The sequence below is a fragment of the Eumetopias jubatus genome, unplaced genomic scaffold, assembly GCF_037043125.1.
Source record: "Eumetopias jubatus isolate StellerSeaLion01/CBP00866 unplaced genomic scaffold, mEumJub1_p1.0 scaffold_4, whole genome shotgun sequence".
NCBI lineage: Eukaryota > Metazoa > Chordata > Mammalia > Carnivora > Otariidae > Eumetopias > Eumetopias jubatus.
Genome location: NW_028274810.1, coordinates 89,895,072 through 89,918,604, shown reverse-complemented (window position 1 = coordinate 89,918,604; position 23,533 = coordinate 89,895,072). Strand labels below are relative to the sequence as shown.

General features: G+C 38.3%; 1 protein-coding gene across 3 annotated transcripts in view; it reads right to left on the bottom strand.

Moving 5' to 3' along the window:
• Positions 1–22,428, bottom strand: part of HNRNPR (heterogeneous nuclear ribonucleoprotein R) — a 31,890-nt gene extending 9,462 nt beyond the window's left edge. Inside the window, exons 1-7 of one of the 3 annotated variants that reach the window (XM_028090808.2) lie at positions 22,302–22,428; positions 18,932–19,100; positions 16,535–16,653; positions 15,789–15,896; positions 13,193–13,306; positions 3,553–3,729; positions 1,850–1,985 (exon numbers count right to left, since the gene is read on the bottom strand). In XM_028090808.2, the coding sequence (XP_027946609.1) occupies positions 1,850–1,985; positions 3,553–3,729; positions 13,193–13,306; positions 15,789–15,896; positions 16,535–16,653; positions 18,932–19,088 (811 nt within the window). In that variant the 5' untranslated portion in view covers positions 19,089–19,100; positions 22,302–22,428. The remainder of the gene's footprint in view (positions 1–1,849; positions 1,986–3,552; positions 3,730–13,192; positions 13,307–15,788; positions 15,897–16,534; positions 16,654–18,931; positions 19,101–22,301) is intronic. The other 2 variants (XM_088022571.1, XM_028090811.2) reach the window with 2 other exon arrangements.
• Positions 22,429–23,533: the final 1,105 nt, after the last annotated feature.

The window sequence follows — 23,533 nt, the reverse complement described above, 5'->3', positions numbered from 1 at the left end:
ATTTAGCACGTCCAAAATTGCAGTTACCGCTCCCCAAATCTGTCTTATCTACTTCCCTATCTAATAAATAGTACCATCTCCTGGTTCTCAAGCCAGAAACTGAAGACTCATTCTTTATTTCTTCCTTTACTTTCTTTCCTTTATTCCCCTACCCAATTCAGAGCCCATCTACTTCCTTCCACCTTCACAGCTATTACCCTAGTCCAATCTTCCATCCAAACTACTGTGATAGCCTCAACTGACTGATTAGCTTCTACTCTGAAGCCCTTCTAAACCATTATCCATATGGCAGTAGAGATAATATTCTGTAAACATGAAACAGATGTTACTCCCTGCTTGAGATCTCTAAATACTGTCTCATTCTACAAAAATTAAATCTAAACTCCTTACAAGTCACAAAAGCCTTGCCTACTTCATCTAATTTTACAGTGTTTTAACAATACTGGCCTTTTCTCAGTTCCTGTAATACACCAAGTTCTTTCTTGCCTCAGAGACTTAGCATGTGTTGCTCTCTTGGAATGCACATCCCTCTGCTCTTTGTTATGCTACATCCTCCTCATTCTTCAGGTCTTGCTTGAAATGTCATCTTATCAGAAAAGCCTTCCATAACCATCAAAAGCGGGATAATAGCTATTTCTCTAGCTAGTATCCTTTATTTCCCTCTTCTCAGTGCTCACCACAATGTGTAAATATTTCTTTAATTTTTTTGTCTTATCTCCTTTTCCAGAATGTAAGCCCTACAAGGGCAGAAAATAGATCTTATTCACCACTGTATCCCAGCACATAACACAATGCCACCACTTTAATAGGCACTGGATAAACACCTGCTGAAGGAATGAATAAATGGGTAAGAAGCGAGAAAGGAGCTGACAGGTAATAAAGTGATGAGGTCAAAGAACTGCACCATCTGGAGCCTGTGACCAACACAACTGTGATGGACAGTGGCAGTGGTTACAAAGTAGAACGCTAGAAATCAAGATTTTGGAGTGGGTAGAATTTCTGGCAGCAAGATCCAGAATGTGATCTGGATGTGGGGGAGCTGAAGTAAAGAACTGGAGATGAGGTGGTCATAAAACTAGGAGGCTAGGGGACTGGACAGTCATCCATGTACATACATGTTAAAAGTACGACAAATAAGTCAATTTAGGGCAGAAGAGAAAGACTATGAGCCAAAAGCAATCTTCAATTAATGAAAGACTGAATCCAGAAGAGCAACAGATGACAGCATCAAGGAAGGAGAAAGGACAGTTTATCTGGAGGACAAAAACATGGCTTTTATGAGGGGAAGTAATGGTCTAAATCAGTGTTTTTTAGACCATAGCTAGAATGAGTGTTTCTCTACCCACATTTAAAAAAAATGAAATGGTACAGGAAAGATCACACTAAATCATGTAAAATAAGTCAAAGTACAGTTCTGTTCATTTTGTTTCAGTTATAAATGTATATAGACCTGTGATGTAAAATGTACTTCTCAATCAACTCCATGGATTTAGAATTGGAAATTTTGAAAAATTTGATTTAGACAAGGCAACACGGAGGAGGAGGAGAAAAATGCTCATCCTCTTGGCCCGAAAGCACACTGAATGCTGGCGAGCCTTCACTGGAGGGCTACAAGGCAAAGACTCCGGCAAAAGCTAAGGATCAATTAAGGCACAAATGTAAGGGGACATTCCAAGAAATTAAGGATATAAGGGAACATGCTTAGACCAAACCACAGTAAAGCAGAAAGGAGGCAATTTACACACTGAAGATTTAAATTTTTAGATTAATATACACTTCCTTTTGTACTTATAAATAGTACCACATTATTTCCCAAAACTAACTTCTACTAAATACATTTTTGTTTTACCTGTGACTTTACTGAATTCTTCCAGAATGTTTTCCTTGGTCTTATTCTTCGGAATTGATCCAACAAAAAGCCTGTTGTTTGCCACAGAAATGCACACTCCAAGGTGTTTACCAGGGCGAATTTCATAGCTGTCACACTGCAAGGAAGAAAAGAACCAGATACCCCACAACCATCCCAAACTCAGGACAACTGATCTCAACCTAAAAAATTCAACAATATAAGGTCAAACACTTCCTGCTTCACAAACTCACCAAGTTCCCTCATGCTTACCATTATAAAAATGTGTATTTTAAAACTTGTTACAGTCTCTCATCTTAGTTTCGTTTTGTTAACTTTCACTGCTCTTCTGGATATAAATGACTCAGTTATTCACTTTATTTTTAAAAATACCTTATGCCATATTTCAATGTTATGTATCTGAAAAATTTTCCAGAGAATTTCAGAAAAAGTACCCAAGACTGATCATTCAGGATTCTTGGAAATAAAATTAGATACACATAAGCCAAAAGCAAAATAACAATAAAGAGTTAACAACTATGTATAATCAATAAAAAGAAATTCAGAAGAATTTCACATTCTACACAAAACACAGTATTCTGAATGTATACATGAAAAGTTTTAAACTGCACAAACACAATACCTTCAAAATTATAGGAAATGATAGGAAATAAAAAAGGCTTTATTTAAATCACTATGGTGATAGTTTCCTTGATAAACTTTAGCTTGCTAGACTTTCACATTACTTACCCATTACCTTACTAAAAGATACGTGATTATTAAACAATAAAAATCTCCATACATTGCCAAAAATGAGAAAATAAAGCTTTGAAAATTTCTCCGTAAAAACAAGTTGGAAGGAAAAGTTCTTAATAAAAACTAAAATCTGGGTCAAGCTAGAAGTGGAACTAATTTAGAAGTGATTCATGAAACCCAAAGCCCTGGTGAAAGAGATACACATTCTAGAAGGACTGGAACTAGACAAAGTGAGGCTTTTAAATGTCTGGAAAGAGTACGCAAAAACGACGACATGGTTATCTTAAGTTACTGAGATGGCTGTACCAACACAGGCATGAAAATATTTCTCATTTGCAGGACTCTGTTACAACTGCTGCTACTAGTAGTAGCAGTACTACTGTACTACTAAGTACAAAGGGTAAAAGGAAATTACTAGATTACAGAAGATGGGCTATAAAATAGTAAAAAAGGAGAGAAAGACTGAAGGCAGAGAAGATTGAAGGGCCTGAAAACAAAATACAGAAAAGAACAGGCATATACTTAGAAAATAAACTGTATGATTAGGTGGTGACAAAAATAAGAGAGTCTCAATCATTTCCTGAATTGTGTCCTAAAAGTCACTGTCACCCCGTTATGTTCCCCAGAATCCATCCCAGCCTTCATTACACTTTTAAGAATCTTGTCCTAAAGTTTAACAGTAACAATTCATATCTTTTTTGCCTAAAATCCAGAGAACTGCAGAAGGCAAATATTCAAATGAAACTTTAGCCACTAACCAAATAGTTCTTGGGTATTTTCATTCTTTTTTACTTGTATAATCAGAAAAAATAGAGCAAAGGTCACATATCAACTTTACCAACATCTAACCATGCAAAGAAAAAAACTAAAGAAAATGAAACAATGTTAACTGCAAACATTTTTAATTGAGGTGATTTGCCACTAGACAGTGGCATTTGTTTATCACATACCAGTTTAACAGCCTCCTGTGCAGCTTCCTTTCCACAAAAGGTGATAAATGCATACCCTCTGTTCTGACCAGACAGTGGATCCATCATAAGACGTAGATCCCAAATGGGACCAGCCTTTTCAAAAAGGGGTACCAACTCATCCTCATATAAATCTCTTGGTATTTTACCTACAAAGACCTGAAATAAAATCTCTGTATTAGAACCACAATGTAAGCATTTTAGAGCCATAAAGCCTAACAATCTTTCTTCTAAGGGGCTAGGGGCACAAAGATAAGGAGGAATGAGGACAATTTGAATCTTTAGGAGTTAACCCTAATGTTTATTATAATGACCTTAGGGTCATTAACATAGAACAATATTCTATACTGAAAAATGGACAATGATTAATAAGAGTGTGCAAAATCTGTACAAACAACTCTAAATTTTTATTTTTATAGTTTCACAAAAACAGAATAAAGGATACATGTATGTATCTTTGGGAAATATGATATCTGCATTTTTATAAAAACAATAATTAAATAAAGACTGTAGTGGTCTTCCTCAAGTTTTCTCGATTCTAGGGGTGCCTGGGTGGCACAATCAGTTAAGTGTCTGACTCCTGCTTTTGGCTCAGGTCATGATCTCAGGGTCGTGAGACTGAACCCTGTGGCGGGCTCCACGCTCAGCATGGAGCATGCTTAAGTTTCTCTCGCCCTCTGTCCCTCTGCCCCGCATGGTTCTCACTCTCTTCCTCAAATATATAAATCTTAAAAAAAGTAATTACTAAAAAAAATTATGTAATAAGGATTAAATTATAATATACAATAAATTAAAATTAAACAATCAAAAACCTTCTCAGTAGTTAGTATCAGACCACAATTTCTTCAAGCTTCCACCACCTCGGCAACATTAAAGACAATCTTTTACGTTAAAACATTTGCAATCCACATGCAGTCTTTTATTTAAAGATTTATTTGAGAGGGAGAGAATCTCAAGCAGACTCCCCACTGAGTAGGGAGCCAGACACAGGGCTCGATCTCACGACCCTCAGATTATGACCTGAGCCAAAACCAAGAATCAGACACTTAACTGACCGAGCCACCCAGGCGCCCCCACAGGCAGCCTTAAAGATTAAGTCAGTGTCTGCATTTGAGATGAATTTTCTTTTTTTTTTTAAATTTTATTTATTTGTCAGAGAGAGAGAGAGAGAGAGAGAGAGAGAGAGAGAGAGAGCGTGCTAAAGCAGGAGCAGCAGCAGGCAGAGGGAGAAGCAGGCTCCCCGCCGAGCAAGGAGCCCAATGCAGGGCTCGATCCCAGGACCTTGGGATCATGACCTGAGCTGAAGGCAGATGCTTAACGACTGAGCCACCCAGGCGTCCCTAGAGATAATTTTTCTAGTGAAACTCATCTACATCATTTCATATTCTGAAAAATGACCTGATTAGTGAAACACCAATCCAAAAGATGCCCAAATTATTACTGGATATTGCTTCTGACGTTAAATTAAGCTCTATAACTGCTAAGACAATCCTTTTCAAAATAATTAGATTTACCTTCACTGCTGTCTGGTAAAACTCCTTTTGAATCCCTAGCATAATTTTCACATAACAGCTATTCAATCCTTCTGTCTCTAGTCTCCAATCCTCATTCACTAAGTCATTCCAAGGAGACCATGTATGAAAGTCAGTGGTTTCCTCATATTCTTTCCTCTCAGCCTTAAAAACATTCTCAGAATCTATTTCTATTTCTTTATACCGCAGAAAAAGAGATTTATTTCCTTTCCAGGGTTAACTCCTTAACCGTAATAACAAAGCCCATTTCTTCACACCACCTTCTCCTGGAAATAACTGCAAACTTTTATTTCTTCAACTCTATTTTGCTAAGTACATCCTTCCAAACATGCCACATCTCCCATAACAAAACAAAACGCAAACAAGAAATATTTACCCATTTATCTTTCCTTTCACTTTCAAATGCTTTGAACACATGGCCATGTCTTTTATTTCACTCATGCAGTCATCTACCATATCCTTAGTACCATACAGCTACAAAGTATAAGACATCTAAGGCATCATCTGTGCAATATCCCCACAGAACCATATTTCTAACAAAAACTCATTCTGGAGAGCCCTTGGCCATCTATGCTCTCTCTTTAACTACAACACTGGCTTCTTCCTCTAACACTAAGCTGCATACCCAAATGTCACTAATGGACTTCAAATGACTAAATTCGTCTTTTTTCCCTCAGTCTCATCTTGCCTTCTCGGTAAGCAATAACATTGGTGATGCTGCCTCCTAAAAATTCTCTTCCCTTCAATTTTTACAATCCTCCACTAGCCTGGTCTTTTTACCTTTAATTATATCCCTATCCTTTCCATGGTGATTCTCCTACTCACCTAATAACAGCCTGCATGTTTCCCAAAGTTATGGCTCTATCTCATCTTCCCTGTATTTCCTTCATTTCCAAAGATCATATCCATTCCCCAAGTCTATATCTATTTAGTCATCTCTCACATCTCCATCCTAAAACCTAATTTTATAATTCCAACTTCATTTGGAAGCATTTCCTCTTGGCTGTCCTAATTTTACTTCAAATCATCAATAAATAGCAATGTCATTTATTTGTTTTTTCACTATAGATGTATATATAGATATGAATGACTGTATATGTGAATAGTACTAATAGTGATTTATCAATGCATGAAAAAACTGTTATAATTTTATTCTTTTTCTTTAATTATATTTCCTAAATATTCTACCATAGATATAACAGATTTGTAACAAATGTTTTTTTCCAAAAATCAAAATAAGTAAAACCCACCCGTCAACCACTTCCTTTGATTTTCCTCATTTCGCTCCTCCCTCCACCCCCCAAGATTATCAAGGAAATAATACTTTCATAAACTTAAATCTCAGCTATTCTGAATCCCTCCCATTCCTATCCATACCCAACTAATCTTCTAAGTACCAGCGTGAAGTTGTTCCAATAAATAATACCTAGCCCACATAGCAACTGACTTCCAACCTACTCATAGAACTTGTCCAAACTTTTCATGAGACATGGAATTCCATATACCTTGAACTCATATGCCATGTATTTTTCTAAGTTCTAGAGATAACAGTGAATACCACAAACCAAGGTCTAAGGATTCATGAGGCTTATATACTATTGATAGAGACAAAAGTTAAAAAAAAATAAATACAATTTCAAGAGGTATTAAAGGCTAAGAAAAATAAAAGGAAAGGGAATAAATGATGAGGAAGAGGTTGTATTTTAATTAGAAGGGTCTCCCTAAAGAGGTAAATTTGAACTGAGACCTAAGGTAGAAAATTAAGTAAAAATCTAGAGCATTCCAAGGTAAAGAACTACGAAAAGATGGGAGTACACTTGAGGTATCTGATGAACAGCAAACAGGACAGTGACTGGAAGAAAGACCCACATAGGAGACAGTGTTGGGAAAGAGAGAACAGGGGCCAGATTAAGTTAAACCATGTTAGGAGTTCGCATTTTATTCCAAATGTGTTGGGAAAATATCAGAGGGTTCTGAGCAGACAAGTGACTAGGTATGACATGTTCTAAAGGGCTGGCAACTAGGTAGACGATGGACTGTATGGAGAAACAGGCTGCCCAGTCAGGTTCACAAGACAAACTAGGCAAGGGAAGATGGCGGCATGGAGTAATGGGTTGATAGCTTGAAGGTAGGGAGAATGTGAAAAATAGTTAAGTTTTAAGTTATATTGGGTTCAGATCTACATTTTAGTTACTTTGAGCAACTGAATTAGTGAGTTTCAGTATCTTCATCTGGGAATAACATCATCCAAAGGGTTCAATGTCCATGTGAGCAAAGAGCCCAAATCTTGTTCCTCATTTTATTCCCAACTTGAACACACTGCCTAAAACATAACAGCTGCTCATCTTTGATGAATGTTCAAAAGATCACCTACCTCATGCTGTTAACGTATACATGAGATCCCATCCCTTCTCTTCCACTCAAGGACACATGGTCCAGCAACAATTTGATCATCAGCACACAAGTGATTATAATTTCTCACTTAAAAAAATGTTTTTAAGGGATCCCTGGATGGCTCTGTCGGTTGGGCACTGGACTTAAAATTTATTTAAGATCTTATTTATTTATTTATATGACAGAAAGACACAGAGAGAGAGGGAACACAAGCAGAGGGAGTGGGAGAGGGAGAAGCAGGCTTCCCGCTGAGCAGAAACCCAGATGCAGGGCTGGATCCCAGGACCCTGGGATCATGACCTAAGCCGAAGACAGAGCTTAATGACTGAGCCACCCAGGCACCCCTGGACTTAAAATTTAAATGAAAACAAAAATATATCTTGACTATGACACACCTTCCAGTTATTACCCCATTTCTCTACTCTTTTTAGCAAAATTGCTCAAAAGAGCTGTATGTACTTGCTATCTCAAATCCCTTGCCTCCCACTCTCTTGAATCCTCTCCAAATATGGCTTTCACCACCATTCTTGTCAAAGTCACTGATGACATCCATGTTGCCAGAATCAAATGTCAATTCACGGTCCTCGTCGTATTGGAAAGTTTGTTGTAACCGACCACCTTCCTTCTGTGAAAACTCTGTATTCACTGGACTTCTAGGATACCACATCCCTGATTTTTCTCTTACCTCACTGGTTCTTTCTGCTCAGTTCCCTTTGCTAGTTCCTTCTCATCTCCCCAATCTGTAAATGTAGAGGGCTGCAGGGATCAGATTTTAGACCTTTAGTCTATCTACACACACTTCCTTGGTGATCGATCACATCCAAAACTCATGGTTTTTAAATACCAAGTAGATGCTTATGCCTCCCACATTTATAATCTCCAGCCAAAACTCTTCCCTGAACTCCAGGCTTATAGAAGTAACTGCTCATTCAACAGCTCCACTTAGAGGTCTAAGAGACATCTAACTCTTAACATGTCCAGAACTGAATTACGATCTTTCAATCCTGCTAATCTGCTCTTCTCTACAGCATTCTTCATTTCAATAAATGGCAACTCCATCCTTCTAGCTGCTCTGGTCATAAGCCTCGAAGTCATCCTTGGCTCCTTCCTCTCATACCCCCATATCCAACTCATCAATAAATCCTGTTAGATGTGCCTTCAAAATATCCAGAATCTGACCACTTCTCACCAGCCTCAGCTTATCAATCCTATAAATGTACATTCATAACAGGGCACAGCGCTAAAAAAAACTATGAATAAAAGATGTCCTGAGACAATATACAAGGATAATTGGTATTCATTTTGAAATGTATTTTTTGGTGTGGCTAAGCTCTCTGGCCCAGTCGGACAGCGTTTTTGTATTTGAGGGTATTTGTATTTGAACATTTAAAAAACTGTTCTGGGAAGCAAATTCTGCTTCATACTACTTCCATTAACATAATGCAATGGTACTTCATAATTACATTATTCACTATCCCTATTTCTTTCATACCCATTACAAAAACACATTAAGCAAAGAGCACATAAAGTGGCACTGTGAAAATACATCTGACACACAGCTAAGTGAGGAAGCTAAGTGCCAGGTTATTACACTACTTATGTAACACTTGTGCCCATATTTTTAGAACAGACAGGTTTGCCTCATTAAGCAAACCTAACGTGAAAAACCTGTATTTTCAGAAAAAGTAATTTAATGATTGATTAATCACTTCACATACAGGATTCGTAAGAGCCAAGTTCCTTGTGTACTCCAAAGTATCATCTGAATGTTAGAAGTCCAACTACAGATTTTCCATAAGAATACTGTTTTACTTTAGAAGAAACATCAACAAATCTGTGGTCAACAAAGTCCCCAATATGATAATCACTGGGATCCAAGAAGAAACAGGCTAAAAATACTGATTTACTGAGAAGCAGGAGATGGCTTCATTTCAAGATCAGTTTAACACAGGACACAAAAGTAACTTAAAAAGGCTAAAAATAAACAGGATTCAAAACTAAGCACAATTCCTTTAAAAGTTTCTAAGCTCAATTTTTAATTAACTAAAATGAAATAAAAATGTTTTCCTTTTAGTAACTTGTTGGTCGCTGAGCCATTCTTGCTCCATATGAACTGTTTAGAGTAAGCACGCAGGCATATATGCAGGTAAGCCTCCCCACCCCCGCCCCTATTAGAACGAACAGAATCTAATGAATACCGTAACAACCAGTTCTTTCTTTACTCACTAAGCATCAAGGCTTGAAAAAAGTTTTGGCTGTCTACTATCTAACCATCAAATACTTCAACAGTAATAGAGAAAGTCCTCTGAGGCTCTGGAAGGAAGAGAGTTAACAGGCAGTGCAATGTAGTTTTTTGAGTATCTACTAGGGCTCTTCCATTATCCAGCTCCTATTTGCTACTTTGCAAACACAGCAGCTTTTCCTCATACATAATTCCATTCAGGTACTACTAAGTCATATACTTTTACATCTCTGTTAAATACACCGGTTCTCCAACACTTCCATTAGTTAAAATACCAAAGAATTAAATTTCACTCTACCATTTCCTTTGAATTCCTCTACAAAACATCAATGCTATGCTCTTTAAAAAGATAAGTGCTTATTATAATGGAAACAGATAAAAACAGAGGCTGCTTCCCCAAACAGTTTTACAATGCTAGCTGATGAATACAAAGACACTATAACCAGACTAAAAGTGAGGGCCCAGACACACTAAAAAATACACTTCAAAATTAATACCTAGCTTTTTTTTTTTTTTAAGCTTTCTTATATATTTCTTATCTCAGGACAATGCTTAGAAACAATGCAAAGGAGTGCTCCTTTATAGGATTAATTTACAGTAGATTTTGCCAAGATGAAACCTCGATCTTCTCATAACTTTAATATTGTCAGACTCAGGCACGGACCCTAATTTCTACGTCCTCAATCAAGACCTAAAATCTTTTAATGATTGTAGTGAAATATAAAAGAACAAAAACTTAAACCTCACAGCATCAAAAATGACACCAACTAAAACCAATTTATTTATTAAATCAGCAACCCAATATATTAAAAACCTATTTTTCTGATTTTTTAAAAACTAATCTTAGGGGCACCTAGGCGGCTCAGTTGGTCAAGTGTCCCACTCTTGGTTTGGGCTCAGGTCATGATCTCATGGGTCGTGGAGTCGGCTTGAAGATTCTCTCCCTCTGCCCCTCCCCCACATGCTCTCGCTCTAAAATAAATAAATCTTTAAAAAAACAAAACAATACTTTAATTTTTAACAAATAGGCCAAATCTCATGGAATTTAACTTTATGGAAAGAATCCAAACCTTTACACTAAGATTCTGTTGTAACAAACTGCTTGACAGGAGTGGCTTAGGCTCATATAGGGATTTCACGGCAAAGTTATTTGCTGTATGCGATGATATGTAATATATAGGAAAATGCATCTTTCTCCTAAAGACACAATGCAATGTAAGAGAATATGCATATTTTATAATTAGGATACCAACTTTGTTTCTAATTGGATACTCAAAATAGTTTATCCTATTAAATTGTTTAAATGCTTTCAGCGAAACGTTAAGAGTACTAACAAACTCCTTTCTTACCTATATAAAACAAGTCTCCATTAATGAGCTCAATAAAACCAATCTAACGGGCTAAAAAAGTTCATTTTTATAATTATGAAATAGATACAACCAACTAATTTGATACCAGGCTATATTGGGCATTGGAAAGAACATTAACAATATTATACAGACTTAATTTTTACTCCTGAGGATTTTATAACTAAAGAAACAAGACTAAGATAAATGTGGTAACTGATAAATACTAATGAGGATATCACAGGCTGAATGGTATTACTACAGATAACTTTTTCAAACATACATATTTCCCTCTTGAATGTGTTTTAGGCTGCCTCTAAATAAGGAAGAAGCAAAAGAGTAATTACATTTATTTATTTTATATGAGGGTTTTAGGTAAGAAAATTTAAAATCATTCAGAAAAAAAATACCTATGACGTAGCAGTTCAAGTAATAATGTTGAACTATATTTCTATATTGTTTAAAAGTTAGTAAAACGTAAATGTAGATTTGAAAGGTTCACAATCTAAGCAGAACATTAAAAATGAAGGACGGCTTGAGGCACCTGGCTGGCTCAGTCAGTACAGTGCAACTCCTGATCTCAGGGTTGGTATAGAGATTACTTAAAAATAAAAAATCTTTTTTTTTTTAACTATTTTATTTATTTATTTGGGAGAAAATGAGCAAGTGCACAAGCAGGGGGAGCAGCAGGGAGAGGAAGAGGGAGAAGCAGGCTCCCCGCTGAGCAGGGAGCCCGAAGTGGGGCTCAATCCTAGGACCCTGGGACCATGACCTGAGCTGAAGGCAGATGCTTAACCGACTGAACCACCCAGGCACCCCATTAATAAATAATCTTAAAAAAAAAAAGATCAAAATACTACTCACTTGTATACTATGTTTCAATGACATTTGCTCCTATAAAAAACTTAGATGGCTCACAGTCCAATTCCAACTCTACAATAATTATGGAACATGAAATAATTTATAGTTTTTTTAAGAGACTCAAAACAATAATATGTAGCTGATTTAGGTTATCATGAAAAATAGAAATGCTTAGAGTCCCTTTTAATACCACTAAATATTAAGAAATAGAATATTAACTGTAATAATGCTTGAAGGAAGTTCAGGGAACAAAGACCAATGAATGTAAACTCTATTCTATACAGAGAATACACTGGAATTACTTCTGATATAAATCTAAAAAGTTAGTTAACTGGTGAAGTCTTATTTCACAAACTAGAAATAATAATCTTTTCTTTTGGCTACCTGAAAGACACCAGAAAGAAAAGACCTTGCTGTACACTTATATTTTGGCACACAGTTTTTACCATTTAAAGGATCAGAACTGGTGGGGCACCTGGGTGGTGCAGTGGGTTAAGAGCCCAACTCTTGGTTTCAGCTCAGGTCATAATCTCAGGGTTGTGACATCAAGCCCTCCATCAGGCTCTGCACTAGCATAGGGGTCTGCTTGGGACTTTCCCTCTCTCTACCTACCCTCTCCCATGCGTGCATGTGAGCGTGCACTCTCTCTCTCTAAAATAAATAAATCTTAAAAATAAATAAAGGATTAGAATTGTCTAACACAAAAGTATATGAAGAAACCTTTATGAAGGCACCGATGGAGCAGAAATTGCTTCTTTGTTCAATGACAGACCAATGTGCTCAACCTTTTATCTGATTCTACATCCTTTCCCTGTGTGACCCACTCCCATCAATAAATCTCAGCAAATATTGAGTACCCTTTATGTGGTGGGGGGAAGGTCAAGAAGGGAGGAGGGTCAAGGAGGGAGGACAAGAGCTGTTCAGAATTACTGACATAAAACAAAAACAGAATAATAAAGCAACTGTTTCTTTTTAGGAACCTCAACCCAAGCATCTAAAATGGTGTGTTGCTGGCTGCATGGTTTTAGCAACCAGTTCCAAGAACTCTACGTTCCTTTACAGAGTGTTTGGATATCTACTAGTCACATGGTTCTCCTTGCTTAGGACTATAGTAAAATACAAACGGATATCCAAAGGAAATAATTATAGCTACACTTTAAAAAGAATCAACTACTCTTCCCCATCATAAATAGACAGAATAATTTACAAACCGGAAAGATTTCAGCAAACAGCTGAATAACACTTACTTCTGTTCCAATTCCAGGTTGTACACCAGAGTACACACTGTCTGGTGGAGGACCACCATACTTCCTCTGTCCTGTGGTTACATCCAGAGTATAGCCAGTCCTTTCAAGCAATGCCTAAAGAAAATTATATATCTGTTTATACTTGAATATTATACCACACATCAGTATATTATCTTTTCCAAAAGATACCCCAACATCCTAGGCTATGTATCTTAGGTAAAATAATGTCAAAATTCCCACTGGTATCACTCACACGTGTTGCTCCCACTTCATTTTACTGCTCCTTTCCATACATTTAATGGAAAGAATTGTAGACAAATTAAATCTCTAAGCACACAATTTTTTGATATGAATGAGAACAGAAAAATGGGGCAGATTATTACAAATGTGACATAAGCTGATCCCAGGCTACATATTCATACTTCTATACTGCAGTAGTCCTCGTTTTGCATTCTCCTCTACTTCAATGAGAGCTTTCCTTAACAGCAGCTACCTACCTGTGATTCTTTTCAAATAAAATGTTCTCTAATCAGAAGTCCTACCTCCTTCATGCAGCTTCTCTCATTCACTATTCCTCACATCTTCCTGTGACTTTCTATTATAGTCAAGCAATTTAACCTTTACTTTGTTTAATCCTTTTGTTTTGTACTTCTGCTAGATCATAAGCTCTATAAGAACCAGACCATTTCTCATAACAACACAAACTCAAAATACTTGGCAATTACCAAATGAGTATACTCAGGTTTCAAAAAACAAAACCTTACGTTTCCTGACTACCAACCTTCTTCACAACGTTGTATTAGGCATTAAAGAGGGATTGTAGAAAAGAAGGAAATGTTCTTGCCCTTAAGGGTTTGTATTTATATGACAGAACAACAGCGCAGACACAATGGAAAAAAAGAAATGTGATCTCCCTAGAAAGGGGAGAATTTTACACTTCATGTTTTAAAAATTAGATGGTCCCCAACTTGCGATGACTCAACTTACGATTTTTTGACTTCAGGATGGCATGATAGTGGTACGCATTCAGTAGAAACCACACTTCAAATATTGATTTTTGATCTTTTCCAGAGCTAGCAATATACAGGACAATACTCTTGTGATGCTGGGCTGCATCAGGGAGGCTCAGCTCCCAGCCAACCACTCCCATCACAAGGGTAAACAACCAATACACTCAGAACCATTCTGCATCCATACCAATCACTGTTTCTCACTGTCAGTACAGAACTCTATAAATTACACGAGACATCCAACACTTCTCTATAAAACGTGCTTTGTGTTAGAGGTGATTTTACCCATCTATAGGCTAATATACGTCTTCTAAGCACATTTAAGGTAGACTAGGCTATAATGTTTGGCAGGTTAAGTGTCATTAGGTATACTTTCGACTAAGGATATTTTCATCCATGTCCAGATAAACCCATCCTAAGCTGATGAAGATCTATACACAATGTCAAAACAACAAGAGATTTTAGACATCAAGTTTAGTGGCTTTCAAAAGTATCACTGGAGGAACCCTGGGATTCCAGAGTTACCTTAGGGTCTCTATTTTTCTACCTTTGACTCAAAAAGAGCTGCTCTAATTTTAAGCACAGAAATACATATAATATATAATATACATACAAAAAATGTATTTATTACATATTTAAACATTACTCGTCTAATATGTAAAATACACGTATCACATATACAATATATACCTTATCAAAAGCAAATATCCACTTTTGGGGAAATAACACAGGCCTATTCAATACATACTAGTAAGTTTACGTCAAAGGGAATTTTCATGTATGTATTTTAAAAATGTAAGACTAGGTTATGCCACTTTACAGATGAGGGAAAAAGGTACAAAAAGGAGCTCTATGTAAACTATTATATGACAGAAACTACAAGTTCTATTTCCTGTCTAAAACAAAACTGTACAAACAACTTCATTAAGTATTTCAATTTGAGAAATCTATCACTGTGGCAAAACGTCAATATCCCCTTAACTAAGGAATGAGGTTCACTAGTCTTTCACCAAAAGCCCTATATTTATCTTGCAGAGTACTTTATCTAAACAATAATACTAGTAATTGGTGCTAGTTACATAGTTCTTGCCACATTCCAGGCATTATTCTAAGCACTTAACATATCTTAATTCCTTTAATCCTCGTAACTCTATGGGAATAGGTACTATTACTACGCCCAGTTTACAAATAATGAAACTGAGATAAACAAAAATTCAGGAGTAAAGCAGTTATAAAACACCTCTTCACCAAAAAAAAAAGAGAGAGAAAGTGCTTATTTAGAAAGAAACCAAACCAAGAGACATGACTGAGTCAATCTGAAAAGCTATTACCAGAAGTATCAATAAACATGTATCATTCACAGCCGGAGCAAGTAACGAGGCAAGGGTCTGAATTAGGGTTTTTCACCAAACATAAAACTGTTTGCCCCCCAAATTCCTGTGTTATTTACCTTAAATTATCTCATTTCTAAACACTAGCTAAAAAAAAAGTAGAACAATGAAAACTGTTTCTAGGAAATATGAAAAGAAACATTCAATCTCGTCATTAAACTTATTACCATTACAAAGACCCTTGTCAAGTTTTACCTTGATCTTTGCTTCATCAGGCCCCTTTGTGGACTCTTGCACCTTGCTCCCTTGTTTCTCCCTTTGCCTGTAGGTCTTCATAACTCCACATAAAAATGCACTCTTGTTCTAGAACAGACAAGTAATTCAATGAAAAGGAATCACCAGGAATCATTGAAGGGTCAAATACGTAATTAATTTACAATTTCAAAAGACCAGAATTTTAACAAAATATTTACTCATTTATTCACTCAACAAATATTTGCTGAGTGGTTACTATGTGCCAGAGACTGGAGCAGACCGCAATAAGACAGCCAAGACCTCAGGGATCTTACCTTCCACATTGGCAAAACAGTCTTCCATTTGTTGATACTCAAATGCATCTGGACTATCTTTGCCAGACATTCCAAAACTATTCCTCCTACCTACATTATTTTCCTCCAAGATAATAAAACAGGATCAGATAACCCAAAAATGTTTAAAATCTGAGTAACTTAAACCCATAAAAGCCTAGTAATAACAATCAGCAAACTCTGACTTTGATTTTAAATTTTTAAAGTAACTTACTGCAAAGAAGTGGGGAGAGATTTTACTTTACGTTTGTGTTTCTGAGAACTCTGCCATAAAAGGTCCTTTTTTTTTTTTTTTTTTTTAACAGAAGCAGAGGTAGTCACAAAAAAATACCACTTCTCTTCAGGAAAAAAAGCAATGGTAAAGTAATTTCTGATCATCAGTTGTTCAAAGGCATTTCTAGTAAATGGCCTTACCTGAACATGTGATAAGTCACTTTCCTTGAACTGCTGTAGTACAGACAGAGCTCCTTCTTCATTAAATTCCCTGAGAGCATCAATTGCTCTTTCATCAAGATCGACATAAGCTACCAATCCTAAAAATTAAATTGAGAAGGGGTAATGTTATTGCAACAAAAGGGATAACCTAAACTGTGCTATCAATGTTTAATCAAGAATTGTTATATTCAGTACTACCACTAACAAACTACATTTTCATTTAATATGCATATAGGCAGCTATACAAATACTACACAAAAAGGTCAAGAGTACAAATATGAAAATAAAAGATAAAATGTCAAACATGAATTTCAATCCCTATAAACATGAATTGCAATCCCCACATCCCACAAAAACCCCACAAAAATCCTAGCCCCACTTCCCCTCCCCTCCTTAAGGCTTGGAAATTAAATCTGATGTACACAGTGTACTACAGATTAAGCATTAATATAACAAATTCTGATTTACATTAGAGTGGTAAGCATACACTGTATTCCCCAAGGATCAATCTTCAAATTATATGGACTGTTGTAGTTGTTGCTAACCACAAAAGAGGTGGGAGAAAAAATAAAGAGAAACCATTTTTACTAAATAATTCTTTCCACTCTCCAAAAGGTATCAAAGGCTTTTCCTCCTTAGCACCAAAGAGAAAATGAAATGCATTTGTTTATCTGAGCATCTACTTTGCTGCAATCAGAATGTGGAAAGGCATAATTTTAAACTCTTCTACGAATGCAAGTGCAGCTTGATTAATCAATTCTGAAAGTCATATTTTAAGGCATTTTTTTTGTTCTTCTGATGTGTCAAGCTGAGGTTTAAAAGATGCTGTGGCATTCACAACACTGTCAATAATGACTATTTTTTTCAAATGGCATTAAGGCCTTTATTTTGGACTTACAAGTAAACTATACAGAAAATATTTGCACTGCATTTTATCCATACAGTATATTAACTGCACACAGAACATCTACTCAGTTTGAAATGTAATTTCTTAAGTCTGTTAAGTTGGTGTTGTATTTCTCACTCTATAAGGAATATATTTCAGAATTGATCCAATGTAAAATGGAAATATTTGGCAGATTAAAACCCCAAGTCCATATGAACTAACATCAAAAGTGACTCCATTTTGATAAAGCAAAAAAGAACTTTATTCCATACAGTAAATATATTTACGTAATGCCATTTGTAAAGTTACTTTAAGAAAATGTTGCCATGTTTATTTTAAAAGCTCAAAATGAGCATGACTAAATATTTGGAGTTTCCTTACTTCAAAATTCCATTACCACCACCCAAAGCCACAACTCAGGACACCCATCGATCCATTCTGTCAATCCAACCCTACACCCAAACCATCAGCCTCTTATCAATAACAAAACACTCTACAAGAGAGCATCTCTGAGCAAATCACTGCCAATTCTCTATGGCAGAATGTCACAGAAAGTTCCCGAGGACTGATTTTCAAATGGAACCATCACCCAGGAGTCATTTTTAGGAAGTCATTTTAACGTCTAAAATTATCCTAAGCGTCTCAGGTTTGGAAAAAAAAAAAAATTTAAGGACAAAAAAACAGATATTTGTTACTACAGTACTTAAGACACATTTGTGAGACAATTCAATTCTCTCTCCCAGAATCTGGATAGGCACACAAAACACAGAGGAAGAAAGTTTCCATCTATGGCCCCAAAGGGGGAGGACACATTTATTTATGAACAACACTCCCTAAGGGTAAATATTTCTCTCCCTCTTTAAAACTTCAAACCGCTTACAACCAACCATATTAAGATATTCAAATTTGCTTAAGCACTTATCCATGGGACTTATAGATTTTTTAAAAAAGCAGCTGTTACAAACCGAACACTTCCAGATTACTGAGAGATGTGGATTTTTGTCTATTAGAAACTAGACACGCCACAAACTCTCAAGGAGTCTGACATTTATTATCGTTTCAGACAATACAGTCTAACCAGTCCTCTTATTATGCCACCTAATCAGACCTAAGCTAATTTAACAATCACTTTAAGAAGCTAAAAGTAGAAAAGTAAAAGCAAAATGATGACTGATTTAGATTAAGAAAAAAAACGTAAAATTTGGTATGCTGAAACATACATTTTAATTGGTGGTAAATCTAAGACAAATTGATGTACTGTTCTGAAACAACTAAGACTGCATATTCAACACTAAGAAGGCTTCAAAATAATGAAATAAGAATATCAAAGTCAAACCCAATATGCCCTCAATGAAGGGAAAGTAACAAACATTCAGCTCTACATAGATCAGAAACAATAAGTATTATTTAACCTTAAAAAAATCTATAAAATTCAAAGTGGTTTGCCCTCACTTTCATAACCAGTCAGAAACAAGAAATGCATATTATACCTGTCTGAAATATTTCATCAAGTCTTTCTGCCACCTTCTGTGGGAGGCCTGCCTCTATCAGTGTCTTGTAGTGTTCTGTGTGAGTTACACTGGAAGTATCCATTGGTTCTTCCTCTTCTTTTAACTGTACCGCATTACCATTCACCTGATTAGCCATTTTATTATGCTGCTGGAAAAAATTCAGGAGCTATATTACATTAAGCCAGAAATAACTAGTTTGTAGGACAATGCATGATTTATCTAAACTAATTTGTATACATGCTGCTAATAAACTCTATCAAAATAATATTATATGCCTTTTGTGATGTATCTGACCTAAATTTGCAACAATAATCCTGTAAAACCATAGGAAATGTACATGGAAGCATTAGATCTTTAAGGAACTTCATGTACACAGGGTTAAAAAAAGGCTTGAATTTACTGAAGGTAGAACTGCTGATTAACAAAAGCAGCTGTTGTGTCCTGACAAGCATATCAACAAATCACCACAAAATCCTAAAAAGCCCATCAGCTCTCAATTCTTACACAGTTTTTAAAAGTTTGATTTAGAAACAGAATGAACACCCACAGACCACTTGAAATCAAGGTTTAAGGACTTTCAAATTTTCCTAGTTCTGCTTCAAATCTAGGATAGGTGTGAGATAAATGCACTGCTGTCTCTAGTTCAACATGCTGGTGGTTTGGGTTTTCTCCGCCTCACTTAAAAAAAAACAAAAACACAACTTGACATTAATTTTTGTTCTAAAATTAATTTGCTATTCCCATTCACAGATTTAAAAGAAAAAATGACCAAGTTTAAAAGCTAAACGATTGTTTTAAGTCCACGTAAAATAAGTGAGCTACAATTGAGGGTGCGTCTTTAAAAAAAAAAAAATCATGAGTACATATTGAATTTTTCATATCAGTAAAATAAAGCTGCAAAAACATATCGAAGAATAGACAGCTAACTTCTTCCAAATAATTTCAACAAACATTACCTAATGAGGGTAAACTTAGGTCAGATGTCCCAGATTAACCTACCCAAATTATTTTGTATGTTCAACCTTTATTGTAACACTGAAATGGACCAACTCCCTGAAGAGAGAGATTAGATAATAAAACCATACAAGGCCAGTCTCTATACTGCCTCAAAAGACAGGGAATTAAAGTGCACTTGTCTGTGGTGAATGTGATGAAGATAATAAGAATAAAGACACTGCAACAAATACTGAAATAGAGGACATGAAGGTGGATCTCAAGAAGAAGCCTACTTTTCTTGATGAACCTCAAGGTACCTAGTTAGCTATGAAGAAAATACAAGCTTCCGAAAAAGCACTAAAACCCGCAAGATAACCACACTTCCAGATTGCTTACAACCACTGTGCAAATGCACCAGGTGCAGTTTTCTGACCTAAAACAACTTCTTTTCATTTCAAAATCCACTGATATTTGGTTGAAGTTAATGAAAAAGGGAGGAAGACCAAGGGGAACGAGGTAAGAGAGTAGGAAGAGAGGAAAATGCAGAAAGGGTTATTCTGAAAATAAGATAAGTATCAGGACTTCTTATGATTACAAAACATTAAGACTTGATAGCCCACCAAGGTCTACACAGACGCAGACTCTCAAACTTTGGGTGGAGAAATGTTTCTCAAGGCAAGCCTCAAATTCTGATGAATTGGCAAAAACGAAAACATTCAAAACTGGCACACTTTTCATCAAGAAACTACTTACAGTGTAAGATGAATACGTTTACTGATTAATACAACCTATTTCTATAAAGATGCACTCTAAAGTCCAAAATCTCTATAGTTCTGTTTTCCCACACTCCCCCACCCCCAAATACAACCATAAGATCATCAGAACTCAAAAGTTCTCAGTATCACAAGACCCTTGACAGTATTGCACCTGGGAATACTATTAGTCACAGAAAGAAAGCAAATTTTTAACAGGAAAGTTCAATGAACATCTGCTAAGGTGGTATTTTTTTTTTAAGTATGTGTAAAGCAAAAAGACAAGTTGTGTATTAAGCACAAGATAGAAATATTTATGACTACCATTTCATTGCAAAGGCTCTCCTACAAGTTGATTCTGAAATTGGTTGATATTGTCAAAAAGTTTGTAAACTTTAACAAAAAAAAAAGTAAAATAATTAGATTCCAGAAAATAAAACCTTTCAGATCAAGGAAAACCTCTCTCTTAGAGACAAATACAATGTGCTCATTTTAAAAACAGTCTTTTATGTCATATGAGACCGTTTAAAACTTGTGTCAATTCAACACAATGCCACACAGCCAAACCATATTTCTGGATGCAGCAAATATACTGTGACTGGAGTCATTTGATCTAAGCATTTTTGCAAAAAGTAGACATTTAAATAAGATTTTAAAGGGCTGCTGGGAGACTTCGGAAGTCACCACTAGCCCCTCCCTGACTTTTTCTGAACATCCCTGTGCAAATTCTTCATATTAAGAGACGGGCTTTAAAAGAACCAACGAAACGAAAACTAACGGGTATCTCATGAGTTAGGAGTGTCAAAGCCCTTATCCTACGACTGACTCATGAGACATAAATTCGGCCTCTTGAGGACAGCAAAAATCTCAAACAGGTCAGTGTGAAAGGACTGAACCTTTCAAGAACCCCTTGGCCTTAAGTTTTTACATTTTGGCAACACGGTTACTACCGTATAAGAAAAAGAATCGCCTTTCCAATTTAGTGCGCCTAAGACATTCTTAGAATTATGTATCTCAGGCGCCGCTTGAAGCCTAAGTTTCACGGCCTCTAGTAGTCATTTTTTCCTTCAAATCTCGGCTCACAGCATGCAGAGTGGGGGAGGGGAGGGAGGCTTCCTACACAAATCGGCCCTCGGGCTCCAGCTCGCACAAAAGTTTTCTCCCGGCTCAGGTAACCCCGGGTTTGCATCCCGCCCTCTGCCCACCCCACCCCCTCATGCCCGTCCCGTTCAGCAACACATCCCACTCGTGGCTAGGCCGGCCGAGACAAGAGCGAAGCGGCTCCAGAGGAGAGAAGCGAAGGGGGCCGCGGGCGTCTGAGGCCGCGGGCTAGGCCGGCCGCGTGGATCAGCGGGCGGAGGCGGGAAAAACACGGCAGTCCCCGGCAGGCCGTGGGGACAGTGCCCCGCGGGCAGGACCGCGGACCGAGGGCTGGAGGGGCGGGGGGAGGATGAGCAAGGGCGAGGAGGCGCCTCGGCGGGGCTAGGCCCTCCGCTGCGCGGCCGGACGAGGCCGAAGCCGCCCCCAGCCCATCCCCACCCCCACCCTGGGGCCTCGGAGCGAAAACGAAACTGGGGCCAAGGCGCCGAGCCCGGGCTGGGTCCGGTCGGGTCGGATCGGGGCTCCCGGCCCCTCCCCCCACGGGCCGGCGCGAGACTCACCAGGGCAGAGCTGGGGCCGCCGGCCGGGCCCGTGAGAATCAGCGCGAGGCGCTTTGAAAACGACTAGAAATGGCGCGCGCGCCACCCCCTCCCCCCCTCATGGACAGAGACGCGATCCCGGCAGCACGCGGGGTTTCCCGGAACTGCTTCCAGGGACTCCGAGCGGCCGGGCAATCACCTCGCGCGGCGGCCTGAAAGGCGGCTCGGGCATCCAATAGTAGCGAAAAGAAGCGGCTCACGCTGGACGACAAGGGAGCCAATCGATGAAGCCGTCGGCTGAGCCAATGAGGGAACTCAGCGCCGCCGGCTAGGGTGCCTCCGGGGCGGGGGCAGGAACACAAAGGGGTCTGTGGTGGAGCCCCGCGTAGACGCGAGGCTGCGGGGCACCAGGCCTTGAGTGACCGAGGCTCTTCGCTCCTCGTCCGCCGCCCATACGAGACCGAAAAGCTAGGCCTCACGCCGCGTGGCCGCCTCCAGAACCCCGCCCCCCACGATCCGCACCGGCCTCGCTCCTGTGCGGCCCTCCCGCCCCTTCGCCGGCGCCGCGGCGTCCCTAATCCCCTCTCGCGCCGGCGCCTCCGCCGTCGCCGCCGCCGCCGCAGGCGCTCGCCCCAGACACGCCCACCGCCACGCGGTCGGGCCTCCTTCTGGATCATCTTTTGGGTTCGGGTTAGAACACGATTGAAGAATGATTTGGCTGGCCGTCTGGATGGAGCATTTCACGGAGAAAGTCATCTCTCGGAGAGATCGGAAAACTGCCCCCTGGCTCCCTGCTACACATCACTGGGGCAGCTCAGAACGTGAGGGAAATCGCTAAAGTTGGCACCACTCAAGACCACTGTTAACTCAAATGCTAGAGCAGGGACCTTTTCCCACAGAGTTTGAAGCTACTTTTTATGAAGAAGTAAGGCAGATCTATGCATCTGCGAAGCCAAAAGAGCCGTGCAGGGAAAAGGGCTAAGTCCCAAAGGAGGCGAATTCCTGTTACTCCTAAACCCATTTTTCACCCTCCACCCTTATTGGTTTGTTTCCTGTCCTTGCCTTAGTCCAGACTTCTCTCCTCCCACAATCTTCCCAACTCACTTCTGTAGAGCCAGCTCTTCCCTACCCCAACATCCAATGCCCTACCCCTCTTAGGGAATGGAGAAAGTGAAGCAGTGGTCTACAGGAGTTCCAGATAACACTGGAGGATCATTTAAGTTTCCCAGAACCTATCAGCCCAAAATTAATTA